At 35.7% G+C, this 24873-nt stretch overlaps 1 protein-coding gene across 1 annotated transcript in view; it reads right to left on the minus strand.

Annotated features, from left to right (window-relative positions):
- Positions 1-4448: 4448 nt before the first annotated feature.
- The window catches only part of LOC140140035 (uncharacterized), a 49906-nt gene continuing 29481 nt past the window's right edge, over positions 4449-24873 (minus strand). Inside the window, exons 14-21 of the mRNA XM_072161844.1 lie at positions 22217-22306; positions 20439-20579; positions 20143-20226; positions 19553-19681; positions 15684-15740; positions 15183-15254; positions 9972-10088; positions 4449-5177 (exon numbers count right to left, since the gene is read on the minus strand). Coding sequence (XP_072017945.1) covers positions 4768-5177; positions 9972-10088; positions 15183-15254; positions 15684-15740; positions 19553-19681; positions 20143-20226; positions 20439-20579; positions 22217-22306 — 1100 coding nt within the window. The 3' untranslated portion in view covers positions 4449-4767. The remainder of the gene's footprint in view (positions 5178-9971; positions 10089-15182; positions 15255-15683; positions 15741-19552; positions 19682-20142; positions 20227-20438; positions 20580-22216; positions 22307-24873) is intronic.

The raw sequence follows: 24873 nt of genomic DNA on the forward strand, positions 1-24873 counted from the left end.
AGACCACATAAATCTCTTTAAAACTCAACTTTTAAAAACCTTTGAAGTTTTGTGTGATATTATGTATATAGCTTGATGCATTTATAAACAAGATTGATACCATTTTTTGTATTATTTGCTTTGAAACCAAAGTTAATGAATAAAAATCAACTACTTCCATGTAAACTATAGTGTTTTGTGCCTGACAGTTTTGATCACAGACCAACAGAGGGCGTATCAAATGTAAACACATGTCACCTCATCTATATGCTGTTGAGTTATTGAGTTTATTGAGTTATCATGTACCTAAATCATCATTTTACAGAGAAAATGAACATCGAAATAATGGCCGTTGAAGTTTAAAGTGGTCACATTTTGCACTTTGATTGAAGCTCACAGGAGAATGCGTCAGTTCTCGTTTTTCTACCTTACATTATGTGAACAACGGATAAATCCACAGCCCTAGAGAACTTTGGGCGAAATCCATAATATCTTGATATTTAAATCGGGGGAAAAAACTTGAAAAAATCCACATTTTATCAGCTAAAACGGAGCCATTTGACCGCTAGGTTTTTGTGACATCAGTGCATCCGTGGTGCTTCCATAGGATGCGCAGCGTATGCAGATAAGTGTAGTGTATTTGTGCGGTAACAAATTGCATGTCTAGGCAACATGATGCGCGCGTGTACCCCGATGGTAAATTGCGGAAACAAGTGAAATAGTGAAAAATAGAGCAGATGGAGTTTACAAATCTTGATTTTCTTTCCCTGTATTTATAAAAAAACATCAAGTACATACATTTCAAAAAAGCCCAATTTTGCGAAAGAGGCAATATGTGTCATGATTGGACTGAAAATCCCAACCGACGCTTAGCAAAAGTCACACAGCAAATAATGTGAACAACAAAGAGAAGGAATAATGTCACACAAAAGGATTGTACTATACTTCAAAAACAGTTCTATTATGCGCATGAAAACAAATCACAACTGACAACGATTAAATTGATTAAATATGAATTATAACAACTAGTCAGATGAACCTAAATAATGAGTATACTCAATTTAATTACTCGCGATAAAAAAAAACAACCAAGTGCACTTGGAAAGGATATGTTAAATCATCGTTACATGAGGACTAGAGCTCCATCACAACGAGCGCAGGCAGTTTTACAATGCATTGAATCCATTCACAATGCCACAACACATAGCCATGCCTAGTTCCAACTAACGGTTGCATGGAATGAAGAATGTAGACGAAAACAACAGTTCCCACTTCCAAGTCCAAGAGTAGAGTATACACACACATGTCCAGCTGTATAAATACAATTAATGAATCCGTGACTAGGATTTGTTTTCAAGCTCATTTCAAGTTCATATGATTAACTTCACACAATATTCTATCTGGAAGACTATTTCATACTTCCAAATGAGCCACAAAATTTACCACTGTATTCTTTCTTTAATTGATTAATGAAAGATATGGAACTTCTTTACAACATTCACACACGGCTAGTTCCACAAGATATACTTTAAATTCCTGAAGTTTATGTCTGTTTATTGTCAATCTCGACACAAAATTAAATGATATGTTCAGTACCAATTTAATTACATGTATGTTCAATTTCTAAATTTTCCCTCCAAAACAATAATTTGAATTATCACAAGCAAAGCTTTCTTTAAAGCCATATTACAACATTTGCTGAGGAGGACGCCCTCACTGGTTTTTTTTAATTCATTTTTTTACACGATTATATTGTACTTTATTAAACCAATATACCCTGCAAAGACTCTAGGTGCTGTAGTTTTGTCAAAATCGATAAAACAATGGAACCAGCGTTTTATTATTACGATGGAATTATTAGTCGAACGCATACACGATGTTCATAACACACAGTATGTACACGGCATGCGGGACGGTGATCTACACAACAAAGGGTCGTACCATAACATGACCGAAGGAGTGGTACGTATTGGCGACATATGCACTGGTAGTAAATTGCCGTAGTTGTTCGGCTTAAAAATAAAAGGGGATATATCTGACAGTAAAAACTAACATTTTATGGCAAAGAAATGCTAATCTATTTTGTATGAAAATGTTATAATATGGCTTTGAATAACTAATTCATCATTAAATTCCACTTTATAATTTATAAACAATATTATTTTACTTACACGAACAATGTCTTAAACCAGCATGGTTCTCACAAAGTTGGAAAAGTCAAATTGTGAGCTTCAACCACGACGACCATTTTGAACTTCACCAAACTCGACTCAAATACAAGGCACAAATTAGCTTCTATTGCTGATTCTAGCTTCCATAAAGACCTGGTACATATATCTTTCTGTATGAAGCATTGCAAACTGGTAAAGCCTTTTTAGCCATACAGAGTTAGTGCAGAGAAATAGCCATCATGCTGAGCATCTCACTTTTATCAGTGAAATGGCAAATCTTATCTCAATAAGGTGTTAAAATTGAATGCCAAGATATTTCTGTGAACATGCACCCACCAAGCCAGGGACTAATTATTTACAATGACACACAAAAAATCTGAATATCGGAATAATGAATGTCGGGATGGGCAACTGAAATCATGTGACAAAACCGGAATATGTAGCCTAGGTCTAGACAATAGGCGGCCATATAAGAGGTCATTTTGTTTCCTGTGTTACTCACGTGTCATTATACTTCAGTACACAAATATATAAGTTAACAGGTTTACAATTTTCAAATTATATTTTGAGCATACAATATATTCTGTAGTAAATCAATTAAATGACGGTGATTGTTCAGGTATTATATTATGCTTGATAAAATTAAACCATCTGATCAGCTAGTATTCTCCTCCGTCGTCAGTGTGATTCCAGTCACTCTTCATACCATGTTGCGAAGGTGGAGGAGACTAAAACTGTATTGACGAACACGCATGCTTTAAAAATGATGTAGTCTAGGTCGAACAATGATGTGACGTGGTTCCCGACATTGCCCCTATGAACTCGCACCCTCCTGATACAATACACACACCACATCTAGATTGCAAGCTTCAGTGCACATACCTGCAACTAGATTTAATGAATCATGATATTAAGGTGAATTACCCAGAAAACAATCCACTTTTATTTTCAGGGATCAACTCCAATTATGATGCAATATGTCTAGAGTAATACAGCCACGTTAACAAGGCACATGATAACAATATAATATATAATAATTAAGATACAGTACAATATATGAAAATTGTATTTTTCTGAATGTATAGATTGTTGGTCCGTAAAACTATTGTTCAAAGTAGAGTTTCGTGCCAACCATCACTAACAAATTATAGGCCTAACAACTAATTATTTGTAAAAGGATTTTTGTCATTGACAGAACAAAATGTGTGTTCAATATATTAATTTTGATCCTTATAGATATAGACAGATAAATGGATTTATTTAGAACTTCACTTTTACAACAGTGGCACTCATCTATCAGATCAATATTACATCAATATTACAACACATAATCAAACATATAAAAGATAAGTACAAAGTACAAAGTCTCTATCCAAAACATGTAAATATTTACAGTGATACAATATTTAATATTACACATTTTTATACATGCTTATGGAGTTTATTATACTATGATCAGCTCTTAATAGGCGGGAATTATTCGGTTTTTGTTACTGCGCGAGTCAATAAAGTTCCAACTAACGCACGCGTAAATCCAGAAAAGCACGCGTCTTCACGCAAAACGCAAAGCGCAGTTCGCGTAACTGCTGCGCCCAGCTGTGTGTACGCCGTTCTATATCAATCCACGATGTTATGAGTCCCCGCCTATTAAGAGCTGATCAGAGTATAATCTGTTCTTAATTTCCAAGCATGCTTGATATAACTCTTAAAAAATATATCTAAAATGTAACCTAACATGTTAATTATCAGAAATATATGATTGTGCTTTCCCATCATCAGAAAATATTTAACATCATAATCATCATTACTTTGAAAATAGACCCATTGCCAAAAAAAGATATGTGTGTGTTTAGTTCAATTTTAAGTTTATTATATTGACTAGTGAATGAGGTGCCGATGTGATGATGATGTAATTTAATTAGCCAATCAGAACCCCACTTCCATATACACCATAAACTGCCCCAAACTGGCAGTATTTTTGCTTGTGCATAGGATCTATCTTGCCATCCTTCAAGTTCAGAGGCACTACCACAGGTCCAGACTGAGCATAATTGATGGTGGTTGGTAGCGCAAATTATATAGTTTTGCACAAGAGATCGCCATAATACACCCGATTAAAGTCATCCTGATTATTGATGGCTATCTTTCTCACTGAACCATAAAACATATTTGGAATGTGTGAAATCTTATCATGAACATCTTAACTCTTCTTCTTAGCGTGTCCACGGCACAAGATTAGATGTGTTTCAGCCAGTGCTGCACACAATTTTCAGCATTCTCATTGTAAACTGCTAAGTCAGCAGCATGAACATCTTAACTTGAATTATTTTAACAAAAAAAACAGAAACATAATGGTTTGCATAGTATATTATTATTTCAAACGAACAGTCTGATGGAGCTATTGCTTTATATGTCTTGTAATATTAAGATATAGTAATAATACATGCCGATGCACACTCACGTCTGTCATATGCTTGTATTATGACTTTTTGGCCTGCACCTATAGAAGGGGGCCTCTATGCCCAAAATTTCATTTAGTAAACATTCAATACTTGTTTGTTTATGAAAGTAATAATACATGCCGATGAATACTTGGGTGTGTCATATGCATGCATTACTAATTCTGGCCAGCGCCGCGTACAGACCAATATAAATACAGACCAATCAGAAAAGCACATACAAAAGAGACACAAAACACCAAGTCTCGTCGTGCAGCCATACCGCCACTATTCTTTGGAGGCAACTCCAGTACTCTTCCAGCTAGATCACTTCTTTTACACTTAGATAATGCTTTAGACAAATTGCCCACCACTTCTTTTACTTGGCATTCAGGGTCTTGTCTCCGTCGCCAATAAATCAGCATCCTATGAACAGCCATCAAGATATTGGAACTATTTTCAAATCTAAAGCGTTCGATTTCGGAGCGATTAAATCCCAAGTAGACGCCAAGCATCTCCCAATCACTGCCCATTTGCTGCGCCAGGTCCATCAAGTACTCATCATTAAGCCACCTATCAAATGAAGTTTCTGTGTAGAAAGCATAGCAAATGTTCTAAATTAAACATAGATCTGTATTGGTACCAGCTGGATCATAACACCATTCAAGATAGGTACATGTAGTTGTCCATTTCCCATATCCAGCCACCCATATACGCATGTTAAAACCTAAACATGTATGTGTACCATATCCATGCTGTCAGGGGGTTGTGCGTGTTTAAAAATAATAAAGTGTTTAAAAACTTTTACCGACCGGCCGACCCAATTTGTGTGTATGTATATGGTTTTTTGTTTTTGTTTTTTTACTATTCCACTTTTTAACAACCTCTGATATGAGCTTAATAAAAAAACTCAAACATAAAAGAGTATAACAAAATAATTGAAAGCTTTCAGTAGACCACAATGTCAGAATCTTTGGTCTCTGAACACTATACGCTTATGTTGTCTGTCAGACCGAGTTTCAGCAGTAAACACACATGTATGTATGCGATGTATCTATCCGACAGAACGAAAACTTGACGCAACATGCTATTTTTAACTTTTATGCTTATTCTGTTTTCTGTTAATATTATTATGTTTAACGCGGCTGTGTACTCTAGACATTGTTTCTTTCGCGAAATTGAGCTTTTTTGAAATGTATTTACTTTGTTATGTTTTTTATAAATACAAGGAAAGAAAATCCAGATTTGCTTTTTTTTATGGATTTTATTTCACTATTTCACTCGTTTCCGCAATTTAAAAGTAAAGAAAATCTTTTGTTGTACCATCCAGTATACGCGCGCAACAACGCATCGCGTTTTGTAGACGCGCAATTTGTTAACGCACAGATACGCTACGCATACATGGCGCTTATCTGCATCTTGTGGCGCATCTTATGGAAGCACCACGGAAGCACTGATTTCATAAAAACCTAGCGGTCAAATGGCTCCGTTTTAGCTGATAAAATGTAAATTTTTTCAAGTTCTTTCCCCCGATTTAAACATCCAAGATATGAATAGATTTTGCCCAAACTTCTCAAGGGGTTGTGGATTTACCCGATGTTCACGTAACGTAAGGTAGAAAAACGAGAACTGCCGCATTCTCCTGTGAGCTTCGATCAAAGTGCAAAATGTGACCACTTTAAACTTCTACGGCCTTTATTTCAATGTTCATTTTCTCGGTAAAATGACGATTTAGGTACACGATAACTCAATAAATACAGCATCTATAGGTAAGCAATTATGCTCATCATAAAAAGCATGATCGACTTAAGAAACGTTTTTTTCATTTGTTTATATTTTGGTCTATTTCCGATTTTAGGCATCATTTTGTGCAAATAGGCGTTTGTGAATTTTAAAAAGTTAATTTTGATGCCTTATATGGTCAATATCTCAAAAAATAAGGCCAATATCAAAAACTAAAAAACTGTTTTTGGAATGGTGTCTCAAGATTAAGAAAAAAACAAAACAAAAATTTTTGGAAAGAGTGTTTTTTGTTATGATGTACCGAAAAAAATTGCCAAAAACTCACTTTTTGTGATTTTCTTCATAATTGTTGTTTTTACCCCAAATCTGTATTTATATTAAGATTTATTGATGTCTTGCCTTCATAAAAATGTATACTTTTATATGTCTTGCGTGAATAATTACAAAATTATGGCACTTTTACTACATGCATGTCTGAGAGTACACAGCTGCCTTAACTAACTAATGATGCACACAAATAAATTGAACAATATTTTGCACATACTATTTTGAAATATTCTTGCATTTTGTGAGTACATTAAAGATAATAAGATCATTTTCGAACTGTAATATTTTGACTTTATGACACCAATGTAATGTTCGTTCGTAGCATGTGAATGGGGTAAAATGGCAACATACAGATGTACTTGTAAGACAGAAGTAAGCTATTAATATGAAAGTAAATAACTTGAGAGTGGAATGTGGAAAAAAATCTCTTTTTTTTGCCTAATGCTAAGGAGAGGGAGAGAGAGAGAGGTGGGAGGGAGAGAGGGAATCCATTACTCAAGAACTCTAGCTTCGGATTTGGACACGATAGTTACGCATTCAACGCTATTGGGAGATTTCGAGTTAGGGTCTAGTTTTCCTATATTAGTGGAACCAACATTTTTTGACATCCTTACACCTCACAAGGATAAAACTAGAATTGGTTCAATTTTTGCTGTGCCCCCTATACTTCCTACAAGGGGTCAAAGGTCATAATGGGGCCATGCTGTAACATACCTCAAATTGTTCCTCTCATTGCTATGAATAAAAAAGTTAATTGTCATATTGCACTATATCCTTAGTTAAGGAGTTATAGAGTAAATAAGGTCAAATGTCAAATATCTCATGCACAGAAGCCACATTTTCAAAATGCACCGATTCAATCAAAATTTGTCTTAAATTACTCCTCTGGGCAAACCAAATAGGAAAATAATTTATTTGAGAAATTTCTAACCTCGGAATCGGATGAAATTATTGGTCAAATGTTATGCTTGTACACATATGTTTGAGATTTCTTATGTTAAGGGGAGTAATTTGAGACCAGTTTCGATGAAATCAGACTTTTTTTAAATTTTGACCTCTGTGTACGAATTTTTTGACTTTTGACCTATTTGACCTTATAATTCCTGAACTAAGCACCGTAGAAAAATAAGACAATTGACTTTTTTCTTCCCTGTGATGAGAGGAACAATTTGAGATACATTAAAACATGATAGGACTATTTTTAAGTTTTTCCCCCACTTTGACCTTCAACCCCTCGTGGGAACCACAGGGGGCATAGAAAAAATTAAACCCATTTAAAAATTCTTATCATTTCAGGTTTAAGGGATCCAAAATGAGCGTTTATTGCGTTTCGACAGTATTTTTTGTGGGACATGAGAGCACCCCAGACCTATCGAATTGCATTCTGAATCTGAAGCATGTCTTTCTGATATCAAATAATTTTCATTTTTTTAAATCACAATATAATACAAATTTTATGACAAATTATAAAAATTTGATATTTTTCAAATTTTGATATATAACAGTCCTCGAAGTAAATTATATAAATCTAATGACATATTCTTAAAGTGTATGTAGCAGGGAGGAAAAGCCGACGGTCAATTGAAAATTTTGACCTTTCATATTGAAGATATGGATTTTTTTCCCAAAAAGACCTAATTTTTTTTTGGTGTTATGGGGAAAAAAATCCATATCTTCAATACGAAAGGTCAAAATTTTCAATTGATCGTCGGCTTTTCATCCCACCTACATACACTTTAAGTACAAATCATCAGATTTATAAAGTTTACTTCAAGTACTGTTAAATATCAAAAATATCAATTTTAATGATTTGCCATAAAATGTGTATTAAATTGCGAATTTCAAAAATCAAAATTATTTGATATCAGAATGACATTCTTCATATTCAGAATGCAATTCGATATGTCTGATGTGCTCTAATGTCCCAAAATAAATACTGTCCAAACGTTCATACCCCAGCCCTTAAGGATGCCAAAAAACATTGGTCCCACTAATGTAGAAATATAAAATCCCAAACCCATATAGCGTATAGCGCCTATACGTTGGCATTGTTTTTCAGTCGGTCAGCATTGACATTTTTTGCAACAGATGTTATTTACTCTGTTAATGTTGAAGTTGAGTCAACTGTATCTGAGCCTGAATAAGGCAAAATTCTAATTAATTTGCATGGCCAAAAATTAAATCAAATGAAATTTGTTTTTGCATAAAATAAAAAATTAAAATTATGAGAACCAGTTTATGACCACAATTCATTTCAATTAAAACCAATTTAGTAAGAAAATTTCAAATTTTTCATGGGAGTACACAATTTTTTTGGAAAAAGTAATAATAAGTATTTATAGGGAGAGGTCAGTTGGATGATTCAATTTGGCATTTCCCATCTTGGATCACTGCATTGCTAGCCGGTGTTTATATATTAATAGAACACCCAATAAGAAGAAAAAAAACATGACACAATTAATTTACTGCAGAAAGGGGCAATTTTGACCCTCCTCTTACAAAATTGCCCGACTCCTTCGCTCCCGGATTATCGGAGTTAAAATCTAGACAAAGAGGCCTGTAGGCAGGATTCTTTGCAAGGGAAAGGCAAGACATTTTCTAAATGTAGACATTGTTCCTACAAAAACTCACTTCAATGCAAAAAGTGGGCTATTTTGAACAGTTTAGCATGAACGTTCCTTTTGTTAATTTTTCTTTTTACTTTAGACCTGCTTTGATATCTTTACTCTGAAAAGTGCACTTTTTTGTCGATTAGGTTGGTAGGGGGACAGGTGCGCCGCACCACTCGCACTACCCCCCAATTTGGTTGATTTGGGCCCCCGCCCCAAACAGGCTTGCCCGCTGGCAAAAATCCCAGCTACGCCACTGACTGGGGTAAAAGTAAAAAGTGGCTAAATCCCTGAGAATTTATATTATCTGATAATAGGCATATATTTACACTGTGCAATTCACAAGAATCTCCCAAAAATGTGGCCTGGAATTGTTTACATTTTCATCAATGAAACCTTCGGTAATGTTATTAATTTATTCATATATGCAGGAGAGCTCAATGAGTCTGCCAAGTTAAGTGAAAATTGACACTTAACTTAATTTTTTGCGGATTGTGAATGATTTAGTCGATGCCCAGATCTGTAATTTGGGGAATACATTTATTAAATGATAAGTTACAATCAAATTAAATTTGAGGGGATTCAGTGCATGACACGATAGTGGACAATTCAACCTTTAATGTTTTTGCTAAAACATTTTAATCGGTTTCTCCTTGGCAGATGTGTCCAAATCATAATAAGAAATAAATAAATAAAAAACGTACCTGCAGCTAGATTCCTCGTGAATTCTTCAGGGAGTGATACTGAACGTTTGGTTGATGATTTGATTTTGGAGCTCCTTTGTTTGACTGATACCTTGGTAATGATTGCTTCGCTAGTTTCTGTTTGAAGACAGAGATAAGTAAGAAGGGGAGAAAAAATGAAGGGATTGAAATTTAAAAAGAAATGAGAGGAAAATGAGATAATGGAGCAATACATACAATCTGATAATAATTTTGATATTTTTGTACCTAGGTAATCAACAATGACTTGCATTGGATGTAAACCTGCAGCAGCCAGATAAAGTTACTATGAGATTTAACTAAAACCTGATATATACAAGGACAAAGAAATGTCCAGTATTTAATATACACAATACATGACACACGTACAGGAATGCATGTTGGTTAATATTCATATTAATTATATTAATTGTTCAAAATTTTGGGTCAATTTGGAAATACCTAATTTGACACATTTTTAAATTTAATTTATAATTTAAAAATGTCTTATACCTCAACGCTTAAATAAGAAACATAGGTGTACAGGTAAGGCTGTAGATTGTGACCCAAATGTGGGTCACAAAAAAAGAACTTCTTCAGGGGGTGGCGGACCTTGACTGCAAAGAAACAAAGAGATTATTTCCCACGCCAAGACTTAGAAAAGTATGATTGGTTCCAGACATCCTTAAATTGCCAGACTTCCAATGATGGAAATGGAACAGCTTCTTTAGACAAGCTGTGTGAGCATCACAACAATCATCAAATCAGTTCTGGCTTTGGTAGCAGTGCCTTTATCTGGTAGGCACAAGCTGGTGTGCATTTTGTAGGACTGTTGCTGCAGCAACTTGACATCTTTAATGGAGAGATATGATGTTCAGCTCTCCTCTTCGCTCACACCTTTAATTCGAAGGGCCTTCATCTGGATAGAGTCTCGTAATCCTAGAGTGGTGGTGCTGGCACTCATCCAAGACATTGAGGCGTATTCCATAACACTGTGAACTTGAGCCCTGTAGACAGTTGCTCTGCCTCTCACATCAAGTTTATTTGCAACTCTCCTCAGAGCACCCACCTTGTGTCCTGCTCTGGATAAGACATTAGAAATGTGCTTTGTCCAGGTCAGGTTCCTGTCGATTGTGACTCCCAGGATCTCCAGCTCCTTTTCACAAGATCTGGCTTGGTTGGATTCCTCTTTCTTGATATTGTCATTGCCTTACATTTCGATGGCTCAAAGGTCACCTTCCATCTGTCTGCCCAGATCCTCATTTTCTCCAGGTCTCTGTTTAGGCCAGCAGTAATGGCTTCAGGGTTGTCTCTAGGTGTGTAATCTCACAAAACCAGATGAAATCATCTGCATATAGGTGTAGCTGGTTTTCACACTCCACTCATCACTCAGGTCATCAATGAAGACAGAGAACAAAAGTGGGCCCAATATTGACCCCTGGGGAACTGATGCATTGATGGAGAAAGTACTTGATGACTGGCCAGATAAGATCAGTTGGTTTCCAAGGAGGTACTTCTGAAGTTGGTTCTGATGATGCAGATCAGAGAGATGGGGCGATACATAGATGGATTAGACTTCGAATCTCTTTTGTGAATAGGGATAACAGATGCAGTCGTCCATTGGCTTTGGAAACTCCCTTGGAGAAGCAAAGCTCAAACAGCAGGCTGAGTGGTCTTGCAAGTTCTGCACTGCACTCCTTCAGGACTCTTACAGGGATTTCATCAGGACCAGTAACTTTATCTGGTTGCAGATTCCTGAGAGAAAAAAGAAAGCGCAGTGATTTATAGTGCACTATGCCCAGGCACAACCCCTAGACCAGGGGTCCGCAATAGCGGATTAAAAAAATAAATAAATAAAAAACATTAAACCCTTTGATCAAACTTTGCAGGAATATCTCCAATATTCTATATTTCAACATTAAACAATGCAATTCCCATGTTATCCTTGTAAAGACAGACTAAAATAGTACAAAATGTTGCACCAAATGGCATCAGTTGCACCTCAAATTTCAAAAATCTATAGCTTCAGGGGGGCACCCCCTCTGACCCCAGACAAATAAGTACTGCCTCTGACTCCCCGGCGACTTCAGAGCAGCTATTGAGTGGCGCTTTGCGGTTTTCTTTTATTTCATGTGGCGCTTCAACAAATCTATTTGAGGAAGCCTGCCCTAGACGTTGGTCCACAAGCCTCAGCACACTTTACAGGTTGTCGCTGACCACTACAGCCCACATCATAAACCATTAAACAACAATTCAGGGACTTTGCTGCTTCAAGAGTGCATACCCCAGACATTCCACAAATAACCTTCGTAACCAGGATCAGCTCCCCAAGTTTCGTACGGGTTAATACAACGAGATAAATTAGCATGAGTTCTTTGTCCAGGGGAATTTCAAGCTAACTCAATTTTTCCATGAGAGCGTACTAGGCACCTTCAGGGTTCGAACCCGCAACCTCTCGCACCATAGTCGAACGCCTTATCGATTGAGCTAACTTGACTGCTATAAAACAGAAGCTTCCAAACAAAATTTTTCAGCTTTATCTTTTGATGTAGTGTAGACTTGACGCCCATCCTTCAGCACTGGTATATCAACTCTGGTGGACTTACCAGACAGGGTGTTAACAGTGTTCCACCATTTCTTGTTGTTATAGTTCCTACTTGCTACCTTCTCTGCACGATTGTACTCCTTTCCAGCTTTTGTAAACTTATCCTTGTTTTCCTTGGTGTTGTTCTTTTTTAGCTTCCTGAATAAGGGATGCTTTTTGGTTGCTGCTCATTTGCAGTGGTCATCAAACCATACCTTGTCTCCAGTCTTCTTGAAAACAAGATTTGCTGGTATGAAAATCTCCATTACATCACTGATATTAGTGATGTTGATGCGAGCTTCTTCTGGGTCATCAGATTGCAAGAGACCAGTCTGCAGATGCAAAAAAACCCTCTCATTCCACAGTATGTCAGCCCTTGAATTACTGCTGTATCTTGCATGTCACTTGGCAAGACAAACACACTAATGAATAAATGGGACCTTGCCCAGATTTATCCAAAAGTAAGACTCCTGAAAACGGTGAGAAAACACAAGCTGCAGTACACTTTGGTCACATAATTCGAGGCAGTGCAGAAAATCTTGTTAGAACCATGTTGCATGGAAAAACACAAGGTAACCGAGGCAGAGGACGTCCACGAACATCATGGGAATCAAACATCAAATCCTGGATGGGAATGACCACATACACTGCAACCCAAGAGCAGATATACCAATACCAATAGTATACAAATGTTGCACCAAATGGCTTCATTTTGCAAAATCGTTCAACACCTGATGCATGGAGATACGCCCTGGGTTGGGTTGTGCAAGGCAGGGTGTGTGACTGTGTAATGCATCACTGATAATAACAAATGATGCACCCAATTGCTTCAATTGGGGCTTAATTTTTGCAACATTTCTTCACCTTAGACACCCTTTGTGTCAAGCCAGCATGTGTGCCCGTGTTACACACACATCCATGGTTGCGATCAATGAATTCTCACTCATATCAATTTCAATAAGTTGACAGACCTTCTATATTTTTTCCTATATTTATCTGTGAAATTTTTGCATTTCCAAAGACCTCATAACTTGAACTTCTAGTAAGTTTACCAGTTGCAAAGCCTACTCCCCCTGGCCATTCCAGAAAAATACTGCGCTAAATTGAATCAAATCTAACTTTGGATCGTATGAGAATCCACTCAGGAAGTGATGTCATGTGAAAGGTTAATGTTATAATTAAGACTTGGGAATTTCCAAGATTACATCATGTGTTGTAAAATAGCAATTGGCCATTAAAATAATGGGATTTTCCAATGCTTGGTATATAATAAAAAGATGTAAACATAATTCTTCACAGTTTATAGAGTTGTTCTGTGCTAGCTAATGTGCTTACAGTCCAATTCCTTCAAAGAAAGGGAATTGCGAACCAGAAATATTTTATGTAGTCAATGTACTACTACCTGCCAGTAGTGTCGGAGAAGATCTATAGTTTACGTCACAACGCGTACCTCTTCCAAGAAAGGAATATATATATTTTTCTGTCGACTTGCTGAAGTCTGGTTTATGAAACAACACATTCTGTCAAAGTGGAAACAGGGGGACAACTGCAATGCAATGCAGGCCTGATTCTTGAAGAAATTGTGTGAATGGTAAAAATAGCACCATTTTGGAGATAACCAACTGTGCAAGGATTTTATGCAAAAGGATAAAAAAGTCTTCAGTGGACTTCGCCAAACAGTGATCTTCGCAGGACAAGTGAGCAGGATATGCATCAAGAACATTGAGAGATATAACTTTACAATCATCAACAAGAAGAAGGCTGCTGGCTAAGTAAAATTATTAAACAGTGTATTTGATTGTATTGATTATATGTATTTGTGTTCACTCACAGTATAATTGTCAAATCATATTTTACTTTTGATTAAAGACTTAGATAATATTGTTAGCTTAATTAATCAGTGTGTTTTGTTGTGCATTCTGAAGTGAATTTGGGAAAAAGATGTTTTTGGCCTTGAGTTATATAGCGACTTGTAAGTTGTATTAAACATGAGTTACAATTTTATGCTATCAATTGTCTCAAAGGTCCTGCTCCAACATATCTTTCCTCTCTGTTCATTTAAAAGGTATCAGAAGTTTTTAATTGTGACACTATCTGGTCCATGGGGGGCCAAAGGCCACAAATTAAAAATGGAGATAAAAGGCAAAAATATGGAGTATAAAAAACAATTAAAATTCTTTTCTTCTTATTTTCAGCAACTGATAAATTGCCTGATTGATAAATTGCTTGGTAACATGAATTCCAATTTCCGTGTGGTTTGCATCAAAATGTAGCATTTTTGAAGAGCTAGAAACTGATGTAAATTGTTAAGACTAATTGTGATGCAATAAAAAAAATATGTCTAGGATATCTAAAATTCAGTTTCCAAGTTCATTATATGCATGGGTAATAAGCAGACCTTTATTTTGACAAAAACCCCCATCACAATATTGAACGTATGGTTAACATTTTTTAAATGTCCCGTTTTCTAAGTTGTTATTACATTGCTTTTCTGTTACCAGTTGCACATCCTACAGCTCATGCAGTGTGTGAATTGTTTCAAAAATCCTCAATCTGAACTTGATATTTTTGGTGTACTTGTTAAGTACAATATTACAAAGTGTGCCTTTCAATCAGATTTAATGTCCTACCTTCAGCTTGTGGTGGTTTCACCTCTGATGTTGGCATACGAGCTGCAGAATTTTGATGCATTTCCAAACCCACTGAAACAAAGAACATATGAAAATATGAAAATAAAGCATACAATTAATCAAGAAACATTCTGTTTTAAAGAAATTATGGAGGAAGCTACATGTACAAGCATGGTAAGTAGACTCAAGAGAAACACAATTGAACATTTGCTTGTTCTGCTGTCGTGAATCCTTGACCAGCAGTTTTTACAAATGAATTAATGGTACTTCTAAAACCTAGCTAAATCCCTGAAGAAAGCATTCATATCTTTACCTATAATGAACCTGTAAGTTTCTTATAATGTGCAATCAACCAGGAACAGGACTTTGTACATTTTGGGACTACTGAGCAGGACTGTCACATGATTTTTATGCCTTTAATTTCAATGTTTTAATCACTCAAAATCATGCTTTGCACTCCTGTTATGTTAAAAAGGTCTCTTATATCCCCATTTGTCATACCTTCAGCTGCTGTCCTATTATCCAGAGGAGCTGCTGGTAGATTCACTTGGACCAATACTGCAACAAGGTAATGTAAATAAAAGTATAGTTATATATAACACAATCAAAAAAAAAAAAAAAAATTGTTTGTTTGTCCATAAAGGCTTATGAAATAGTTGGGTCGGTAGGTCGGATTTTTTTTTTTTTTTTTTTTTTTACAGATATTGCACTTGAAACTGACAACTGACAAGACTGGTAAATAAGTCCAAACACACAGCACTTCACTGGTTTTAAAACTATTGAGATGGTTCTGCATAGGCCTGGCATTTTCGGGTAATTTTGTACCCGGGTACCTGGCGCATTTTTTTCGGGCGGGTAATCGGGTACCCAAAAAAAAAAAAAAAAAAAAAGTTTTTATTTTTTCGGTTTTGTAGTGTCCCTGGACCTAGACCTAAACGCTAGGATTATTCATGGTTGATCTAAAAAAAAAAAAAAAAAAAAATTTCAAGATGTTTTTGTATTTTTAATATGAAAATTGATACTTTGTATTCATGTCATACTCATTAATGATTTCAAAATGACATTCAAATTCAATGCATTTTGAAATCTTAAAAATATAAAAATCTTGAATTTTTTTTTTAGGTCAACCATGAATGATCCTAGCATTTAGGTCTAGGTCCAGGGACACTACAAAATCGAAAAAAAAATAAAAAACTTAAAAATATTTTTTTTTTTTTTTTTTTGAAAAATTCCAAAAAAAAAAAATTCCAAAAAAACAAAAAACGGTCGGGACCAGGGTACACGGTCGGTCGGACGAGGACAAACAAACAATTTTTTTTTTGGCCTCATGGGAGTCTAATGTTGCTAATAATTTGAGTTTATTGACAAAAAAGGGTGCTCATTTTGTTTTCATTTTGTTTCAGCAAAAACTAATAAATGTTCTTAAAACGTTATTGAAAATGTTTTAATAACATTCAAATGTTGGATTATATAAAGATCATGCAAACATTTTAAAAACGATATTGTAAAATATGTTAGCCAAACATTTTTGAAAAATATTTTATGAACAAGTTTTCAAAAATGTTTTTTGAATGTTATTAAAACATTTTTATACCCTTTATGTAACCCGACATTTAAATGTTTTCTGTAAAATGTTTTGTGTTTGGTGGGTTGGTAACATGAACTTAAAATTCGGTGTTAAACGTAACATAAGACACTGATATGAATTGTTGAAATTAAGACTAAATTTCCTTCACAAGTATATGACTTAAGAAACAGTTACAGAAATAAAGACTTCATATGAGTACATCTGTCAGACTTGAAGCAATATTGTAAATAATTATTTATATCAGGCTTTTGAGCGATACAATAAAACTGTGTATTGTACAATATTTGCAAAATACCGGATGCAATACAATATTTTTTAAATATTATGCAGCGTCTGTGACAGCAGCGTTACCATGGTGACAGCACCAACACGCGTCATGATACAACAGCACAACAATACAGACACTGTAACGGCTCACAGGAGATTTCGTACTGTATAAACAAGTAAAATCACAAACTTAATTCGCGGCAATTCTGGATGATGATAACCTTAGGAAATATAATCCACATCTACAAATAAACCTATAGGCCTATATAATTAATCCGAAATTGTAAAGAGCAGAAAACAAGAAGGTCAAAAAATAAACTTACATTACAATACACATTGCTAAACCCGGTGGCTAGGTAAGCTTTCATTTTACCGCATAACAAAAGCCTAATATAAATAATAATAATAATATTGAATATGGCTTATTTTCGTGTGATACAAGAATATATTGCACTCGATAGAAAAATATATTCTTGTATCACACTCAAAGCCATTCAATATTATATAAATATACTACATAATTAACATCAAGAATTTCATCATATCAAGACCAGCCAAAACTTACATTTCTGGATGTTTCATCAACAATCACTTGACTTCATCAGCAGTGTTGATGTTTTGAAGTGCTGTTTTGAGCACCCTTTTTTGTCAATAACCTCAAATTATTAGCAACATTAGACTCCCATGATGGTTTTGACTGGTCTTGATATGACGAAATTCAAAAATGTTATGGATAAACTACAGACCTGATGAATTTATTCAAGGACATGCTATACATAATTATATGCTGTCAACACCAACATTGGTGTGGTTTCTAGTTATACTTATACTAACAATAACACATGACTGTTTGTCCTCCATAAAATGATACTTGTTTGGAAAAATCCTGGGGGTAACTCAAGTTTGGTTTTGGTAGGGGTGATGTGCCGGTGAGAATTTGAAAGTGGACCCATCAATATACTAATTTTTCATAATATTTGGACCCATCAATATACCACAAATCAAATTTTTAGCTAGATTGAAGCAAAATTGGGCTATTTTCCAAAAAAAAATTGAGAAAATTGTGAAAAATGACCCATCCATGTACCAAAATTGGCCTAGAAAAGGGGTTCATTGGTATACCAAAAGGCCAAAAATGCTACTCATGTTTGTGGCACATCCCTGTATGGTCATTTGTACTGAGTACCCCCTCCCTCGGGGTAAAACTGGCTGGCTGCTATATCCATGACCAACACCACAACAACACAGTGATAAATGTGAATACTGATTGAAAGCTGTTGATAAAAACGTTTTACAAATATCATTTATCAGAGAGAGAGAGAGAGAGAGTCAAGGACGAAAACTGTGGTAGGGTTGAATAAGCTCAATTTGCAATGGCACTACATCTCAATTCCCTCAATCCATCCAGGATGGAAGTTACATCTAAATCCATCTTAATTAAAGTAGCATTTTGAACAGTTTTGGAAAATGACCTTGACCCAAAACATAGTTTATTTTATATATATCTTTACTGTATGAAAAACAGCGACTCTTTTCGACGGGAATAAGCAAACTATGATGAAATTGCATTATAGTTGGCTTATTCCCGTCGAAAAAAAGCCACTGTTTTTCATATTATGTCCCTCTACAGTGAGGACGGCATTATTTACGCTTGTCAAAGCCCAAGCCACATTGGGATGACTTGCACGAAGGAGGTAGGGTTTAGTGACCGCTTATAGGTTGAATTCCCAGTCTGCCTGATCATGAAGGTCCCGTGGCCAAGTGGTTAAGGCGCCGGTCTCGTAAACCAGAGGTCCTGGATTCAATTCCCGGGCGGGATCACTTTTACTCTTTCCTCCTTAAATCATTTCTCTAAACTGATGAAATTGCATCATAGTTTTATATCTTTACTCATGGACATGGCTATCTGTGTCCAAGCATAGGCCTATGGTCCAAGTTACACAGACAGAGGCCTCAAACTTTTGAAGTGAAAACCAAATACAAATTTTAACAATACACCTCGAATGACCCTAGATGACCTTTGACCGCAAATTCCTTTGTACCTGAGGAACCCTCACCTAGGAATCACTCATGAAGTTACATCAAAATCTACTTTGAACAATTTTGGAAAATGATCTCAAATGACATAGTGATTATAATCCAAAATGAGACAATACAGATAGCAGTTTTTGTTTTGTTTCACGACAGGATTCCATAACAATTGATTTTTATTTGGGTGTGCTGTCGGATATCACATTACCGGTGCAGCCGGTCAATGTGTGAAAACTGCAGTACTGGTGCAGCCAGTCACTGTGTGAAATTGGTCAAGCTGCACCGGTAATGTGATATCCGACGGCGCACCCTTATAAAAATCAATTGCCCTTAAAGCAGTGCATGTCTAATATAGTTCACTGATCCTGGCGATCCTCTTTAAATATGTCTAAAATAAATAATAAAGTAATTACATGTAAATGCTACTGTGTGCAAATGCAAATGACTAGGTATTTTGCAGTTTGGCTTTAAATTTGGTACTTACATATTATGAGTGAAATAAGCTTCTTGATCCCTTTCCATATTATGAGTATTATAAGTGAAGTAAGCTTCATTATCCCTTTCCATATACTCTCATTTATCAATCTCCACCGTCCATTATTATCCTCTGGAACTAAGAGATAACCCAAACACATATTTTAATGGGCTTTTGCAAAACGTAATTCATTATACAATAATTACAAAACAGAGAAAAACAATTCATTAAAATGTAAAAAAAAATGCATAAAGTAATTTTTACTACTACCGTGGTGCGGGTACGTACGCGCTGGTGATTATCGATTGGATAGAAAAAGGGCGGTCTCTACCTGACCAATTGGTTCAACTGTCTTGTTGTCATGATCATTGATCAGCCAAACAGTGTGATCGTTTATCACTTCTGTGTTTACGCTCATATATGCTTGACTAATAGCATACACATACCATGGAAGAATTAAACAAAATGATCAAGGTGGAAGAGAGTTTTGGCCCCACTGTGACCTTTGACCCCTCATGGGAACCACAGTGGGCATAGAAAAAAATGGAACCATATACGGTAATATTATGCAATATACAATGAAGCGGGTTTTGTCATACCTGGTTGAAGCGAACTGCTACTCACATCTCCCTGGCTTGGTGGAAATTCAGAATATGGTGGTGAAAGATTGTGTTGATTTGAATCTGTTGAAATGGAATCATTACATAAAACCTTTATCAAAAATCCCTGAATGTGTTTACATCTACCTAAATATGCCACCAGCTAATTTTAAAAGTTACATTTGTCATTTGCATCATAGAAAAACTTACAAAATGACAACCTATGACACTTTTTTTGTTAAATAACAACATACAAAATATCAGATATTGGATGAGTTAAACATTAGATGTTTTACCTTCAACTTGATTCTCAGTGACTTGAGGTGGTGATGTTGAACTCTTCAGTGATGATGGCAAACCACTTGATCTCTCAGGTGGAGAGCTGGTTACAGAGCTATCATGTTGCCCCACTGGTGCACTGGTACTGGCTGGTCTGTCTGTAAGATAAAATAAATATTAGAAGGCAACACATGAGAAAGGTGCAATAAAAGGGAAAGGATCAAAGCAGATTGAAAACAGGGAAGAGGATATAGGTAATTTAAAATTGTTCCAAGTGAAAATTGCCCGTATATGCCAACTTAAAGAATTCAGAGAAGAGCGTGCAAGATCATCATGGGGAAGCAGTACACAACTTATAACGAAGCTCTTGAGATCTGTGGTATCAATACATTAGGTGTCAGAAGAGATTAATTATGTTTGAATTTCTTTAAGTCACTCATGAACTCTCAGCAGTTCAGTAGTTGGGTCCCTCCTTCCCGAGGCAATGTTCATCGAAGAAATTTGAGGAATTCCAACAAACTGACCATACCCAGGTGTAGAACTGATCGTTGTAGGAAGAGCCCAATCTTGTATATGACTGATTTGTGGAACAAAAAGGTGCCATAAAGCCTCTGTTTGTGCAATTTTGTCTTATGACATAAGCTTGCCTGTTTTTTAGGAGTGTTTTTAAATTGCTATGTTCTAGCGCATTTCATGCTGTTTATATTATCATATCAAGTGCAATATCCTTTTTATGTAGTTGCAGATTCTATTTCTTATTTTGGCTTGATTCTTGAAAGTGTAGGGGTGTATCTGGGTTGCGTGTGGGTAGTGTTGGAGTGAGTGCCGTGGGCGGTTAAGGGTGTGTTCAGTGTGTGAATGGTTTGTGTGTGATGAGGTGGGTGAGTATGTAGGGGTGTGTGGGGTGTGTGGGGGAGGGGTGCGTTGGGGTGAGTGTGTGGGTGGGATGTGCGTAGGGGTGTTTGGGAGTGTGATTGGGTCTGTATGAGTGTATGGGGCCTATGTACTAGTCAATGCTGTTTTGATATTTTTGTAATTTTCTCGTATCGTGTATATGATTATTATTATGTTGTTGAATTTGTATGTAAAATTGTTGCAATTCGGTTTTAATACTGTGATGACAATTTCTTAATAAACCTTTTATGAATGAATGAATTAATTAATTTGAGTGGTATTGAAATATGTTTGGTAATAATTTTCTCTAAAAAACACAATTTGGGGGCAAAAAAACTACATGATTTACCTGAAAATACCCTATTTGGATTTCATTATTAAAAACGGGAAGAAGCTCAAGTTCGTTTTGATGGTGGTTATTGTGTGATGAATAGGACACATGTTTGTTTCAATGTCTAAATGACTCGAACCATGTTAAATGTCAAGATTAATGATATGGCTCAGCCCTATTCAGAATAACACTTAATTAATTTGTTTAACAAACACAACATTAGAAATTATTGGAACATTATGACAGGTTTTCAGTATTTTGAAGGGCAACATAAATAATAAGAAATCAAACATCGCACCCACTGCACAACTCGCATGTAATCCAAGATCATAAATGATAATCTGATAACAATATAATAGCCATGCATCAATAAAGCATTTACAGTCCCAGGTATAATAGAAATGTTGCCTTCATATAAAAAATGATAGAATATAGACTTCTTAAAAAATTGTTATAGCAACAATGTATTTGTTAAGCCGTATTCATAACCAAACAATTGTTGCACCAACCTCCTTTGTGTTTTTTACAAAAAAACTACAACAAAAAAGATCATCTTTAAAACAGTCATACCTGGTTGAGTTTGGCTGCCACTTTCATCTCCCTGACCTGATGTAAACCCACTATCAGGCTTTGATGATAAATCCTTGCGTTGATTTGAATCTGTTGAAAAATATTTCAATAAATGTTTCTCATATGAATACCTAAGTGGAAGAAGGGCCCAACTCCATCAAAACTGTTTTTGAGATATTAAGAAAAAACTTAATATTTGGAAAAGTTTTATAGACAGAACGTTTTCATCTTCAGTGGACCTTTAATACATGAACATACAATAGTACATACATTCGAAATTATATTTGATGTTTCCATGGCAGCGGTACAGGTCTTAATACAAGTTGGAGTTGGGCCCTTCTTCCACTAATATACTGCAAGTGCCAGTTCTGTGTTATAAATAGCTACAGAAATTACGTAATCATCATTAATTGCACAAGTAGAACTTATGTAATATGTTAGCAAGAAAATTTATTGTAGTGAAAAGCAGATTTCATGGATGAACAAAATTCCTCTTTAACCCTATATTTGTGGAAGAAGGGCCCAACTCCATGGAGTTGGGCCTTTCTTCCATGAAAACCATGATTAAGTGTACGTGAAAGAATATTTAGAGAGTGGATTTTGGCTCATCTTTCACACACAAGGAAGATCAGTCTGCTGGCAATAAAATGCTAGGTCTAACTCATTTTTGTAAAAAATTGGAGTTGGGCCCTTCTTCCACTCAGGTATTCATATGTATTTTAATGTTGGCATTGTGCAACCTGGGAACCTTAGGAGAACAGTGCCAGTGCATTTAAAGGTTCACCAAGTTAAATAGAATGAATCAAATAAATATAAAAATAAACCTTAATCAGGTGTAGTATATCCAAATATCTTTTATGTGTTTAAATAGTGCATGAGAATCCATGAGTGCTTTCTTTCTGCCTCAACACAATGATTAACTTGGAAGATATATTTACATGTTAAGAACTTTAAGGGGGTACTATATCCCTGCCCAATTTTGTGCCTGTTTTGCATTTTTCTCAAAAATTATAGAGCATTGGGGACAAGTAAGATATGTATATTATAGGGGCAAGGACTACAACTACTGCACTGGAAATTTTATTTCAGCACAGACAACAGTTGTGGAGTTAGTCAAAAATGAGGGAAAACCAATATTTGATCAATAAAATCAATAACTTCTTGCTTTGAGTTGCTGAATTAGTGCAGTAGTTGTAGTCCTTGCCCCTATAATATACATATAGGGTGCACAACTTATAAGTCCCCCTAATGCTTTTTGAAATAAATAGAAAATTATTTAACAAAATGTAAAATTGTAAAACGTTATGAGTAACCTTATTTGTTTTACAAATCTGGGCCAATTTGTAGTGTCACTCACACATCATTGCGTTTGGTCACAATGGGTCATTATGTAAAAAAAGAGAGTGTTTCAAAAGTTGGACCTGAGTCCATAGGAGTCAATTGTCAAACAATACAGTATGTTAGGCCTGTCCATGTGTTTGCAAAAAGCAACCAATGTACAATGATACAAACATATTATAACAATTAATAACAAAAACAGTTCATCAGTGTTGTATAGTTCATGATATGCAAAGAGTCAATTAAAAACATTTTGGAACAAATGTGTTTTCAAATTTGTTTTGAAACAACACAAGCTCTTGGCAGAGCGAACCGAAAATGGCAGACTGTTCCAAATGTTTGCAGCTGAAACATGAAATGATCTGCTACCCCACTGGTTTCTGGCAACTGTTTCTTGAAGAAGTCCTTTTGTAGTAGAACAGAGGTTACGAGTTGGTGAATACATTTCTACAAGTTCATTTAAATATGCTGGAGGTGATATATACAAGATCTTGTAGACAAACAAGGCTATTTTAAATGTGATTCTTTGTTCAACTGGTAGCCAATGCAAGTCATGTAAAACAGGTGTAATGTGCTCACGTGGTTTTGTGTATGTTATAAGTCTGGCAGCAATGTTTTGAATTCTCTGTAGTCTGTGCAGTTGGGTCTTTGTGATGCCATGCAATAGAGAGTTGCCAATGTCTATCTTGGATGTAATGAAGGCATGTACCATCATTTCGGCAGTCTCCCTGTTTACATGTCTACGAATACGACCTATGTTTCTAATGGACGCATATGCTGCTCTACACACTGTTGTGATATGGTATTCCATAGAAAGGGATGAGTCAAAAATAACAACCAGGTTTCGAACCTCTGATGATGGGATAACATTAGCATTTCCTACCCTGATATGTGCAACATGGACTTTTGCAGTTTGATATTTTGAACCAATAACCATGAACTCTGTTTTGTCATCATTCAGTTTCAAGTAGTTATGGGACATCCACAATTTTACCTCATCAATACATGTTTCCAAGCGATTGATAGCAGCATCAACGCTACATTGGTCAGGGTCTACAGAAATATATATCCAGGTATCGTCCGCATAGCAATGGTAATCAAGGCCATGGCTTTGTATAATGTCACCAAGTGGTAATGTGTATATTGAGAAAGCGCTAGGTCCGATGACAGAGCCTTGGGGAACGCCATAGTCAAGACGGACTTTTTCGGACCTTTCATTATTAATGCACACAAGCTGATGTCTGTCATGCAGATATGATTTAAACCATTCTAACGCTACATCATCAATTCCAATTTGATATTTCATTCGATGGATAAGT

This window comes from Amphiura filiformis, chromosome 18, assembly GCF_039555335.1.
Source record: "Amphiura filiformis chromosome 18, Afil_fr2py, whole genome shotgun sequence".
Taxonomy (NCBI): Eukaryota; Metazoa; Echinodermata; class Ophiuroidea; order Amphilepidida; family Amphiuridae; genus Amphiura; species Amphiura filiformis.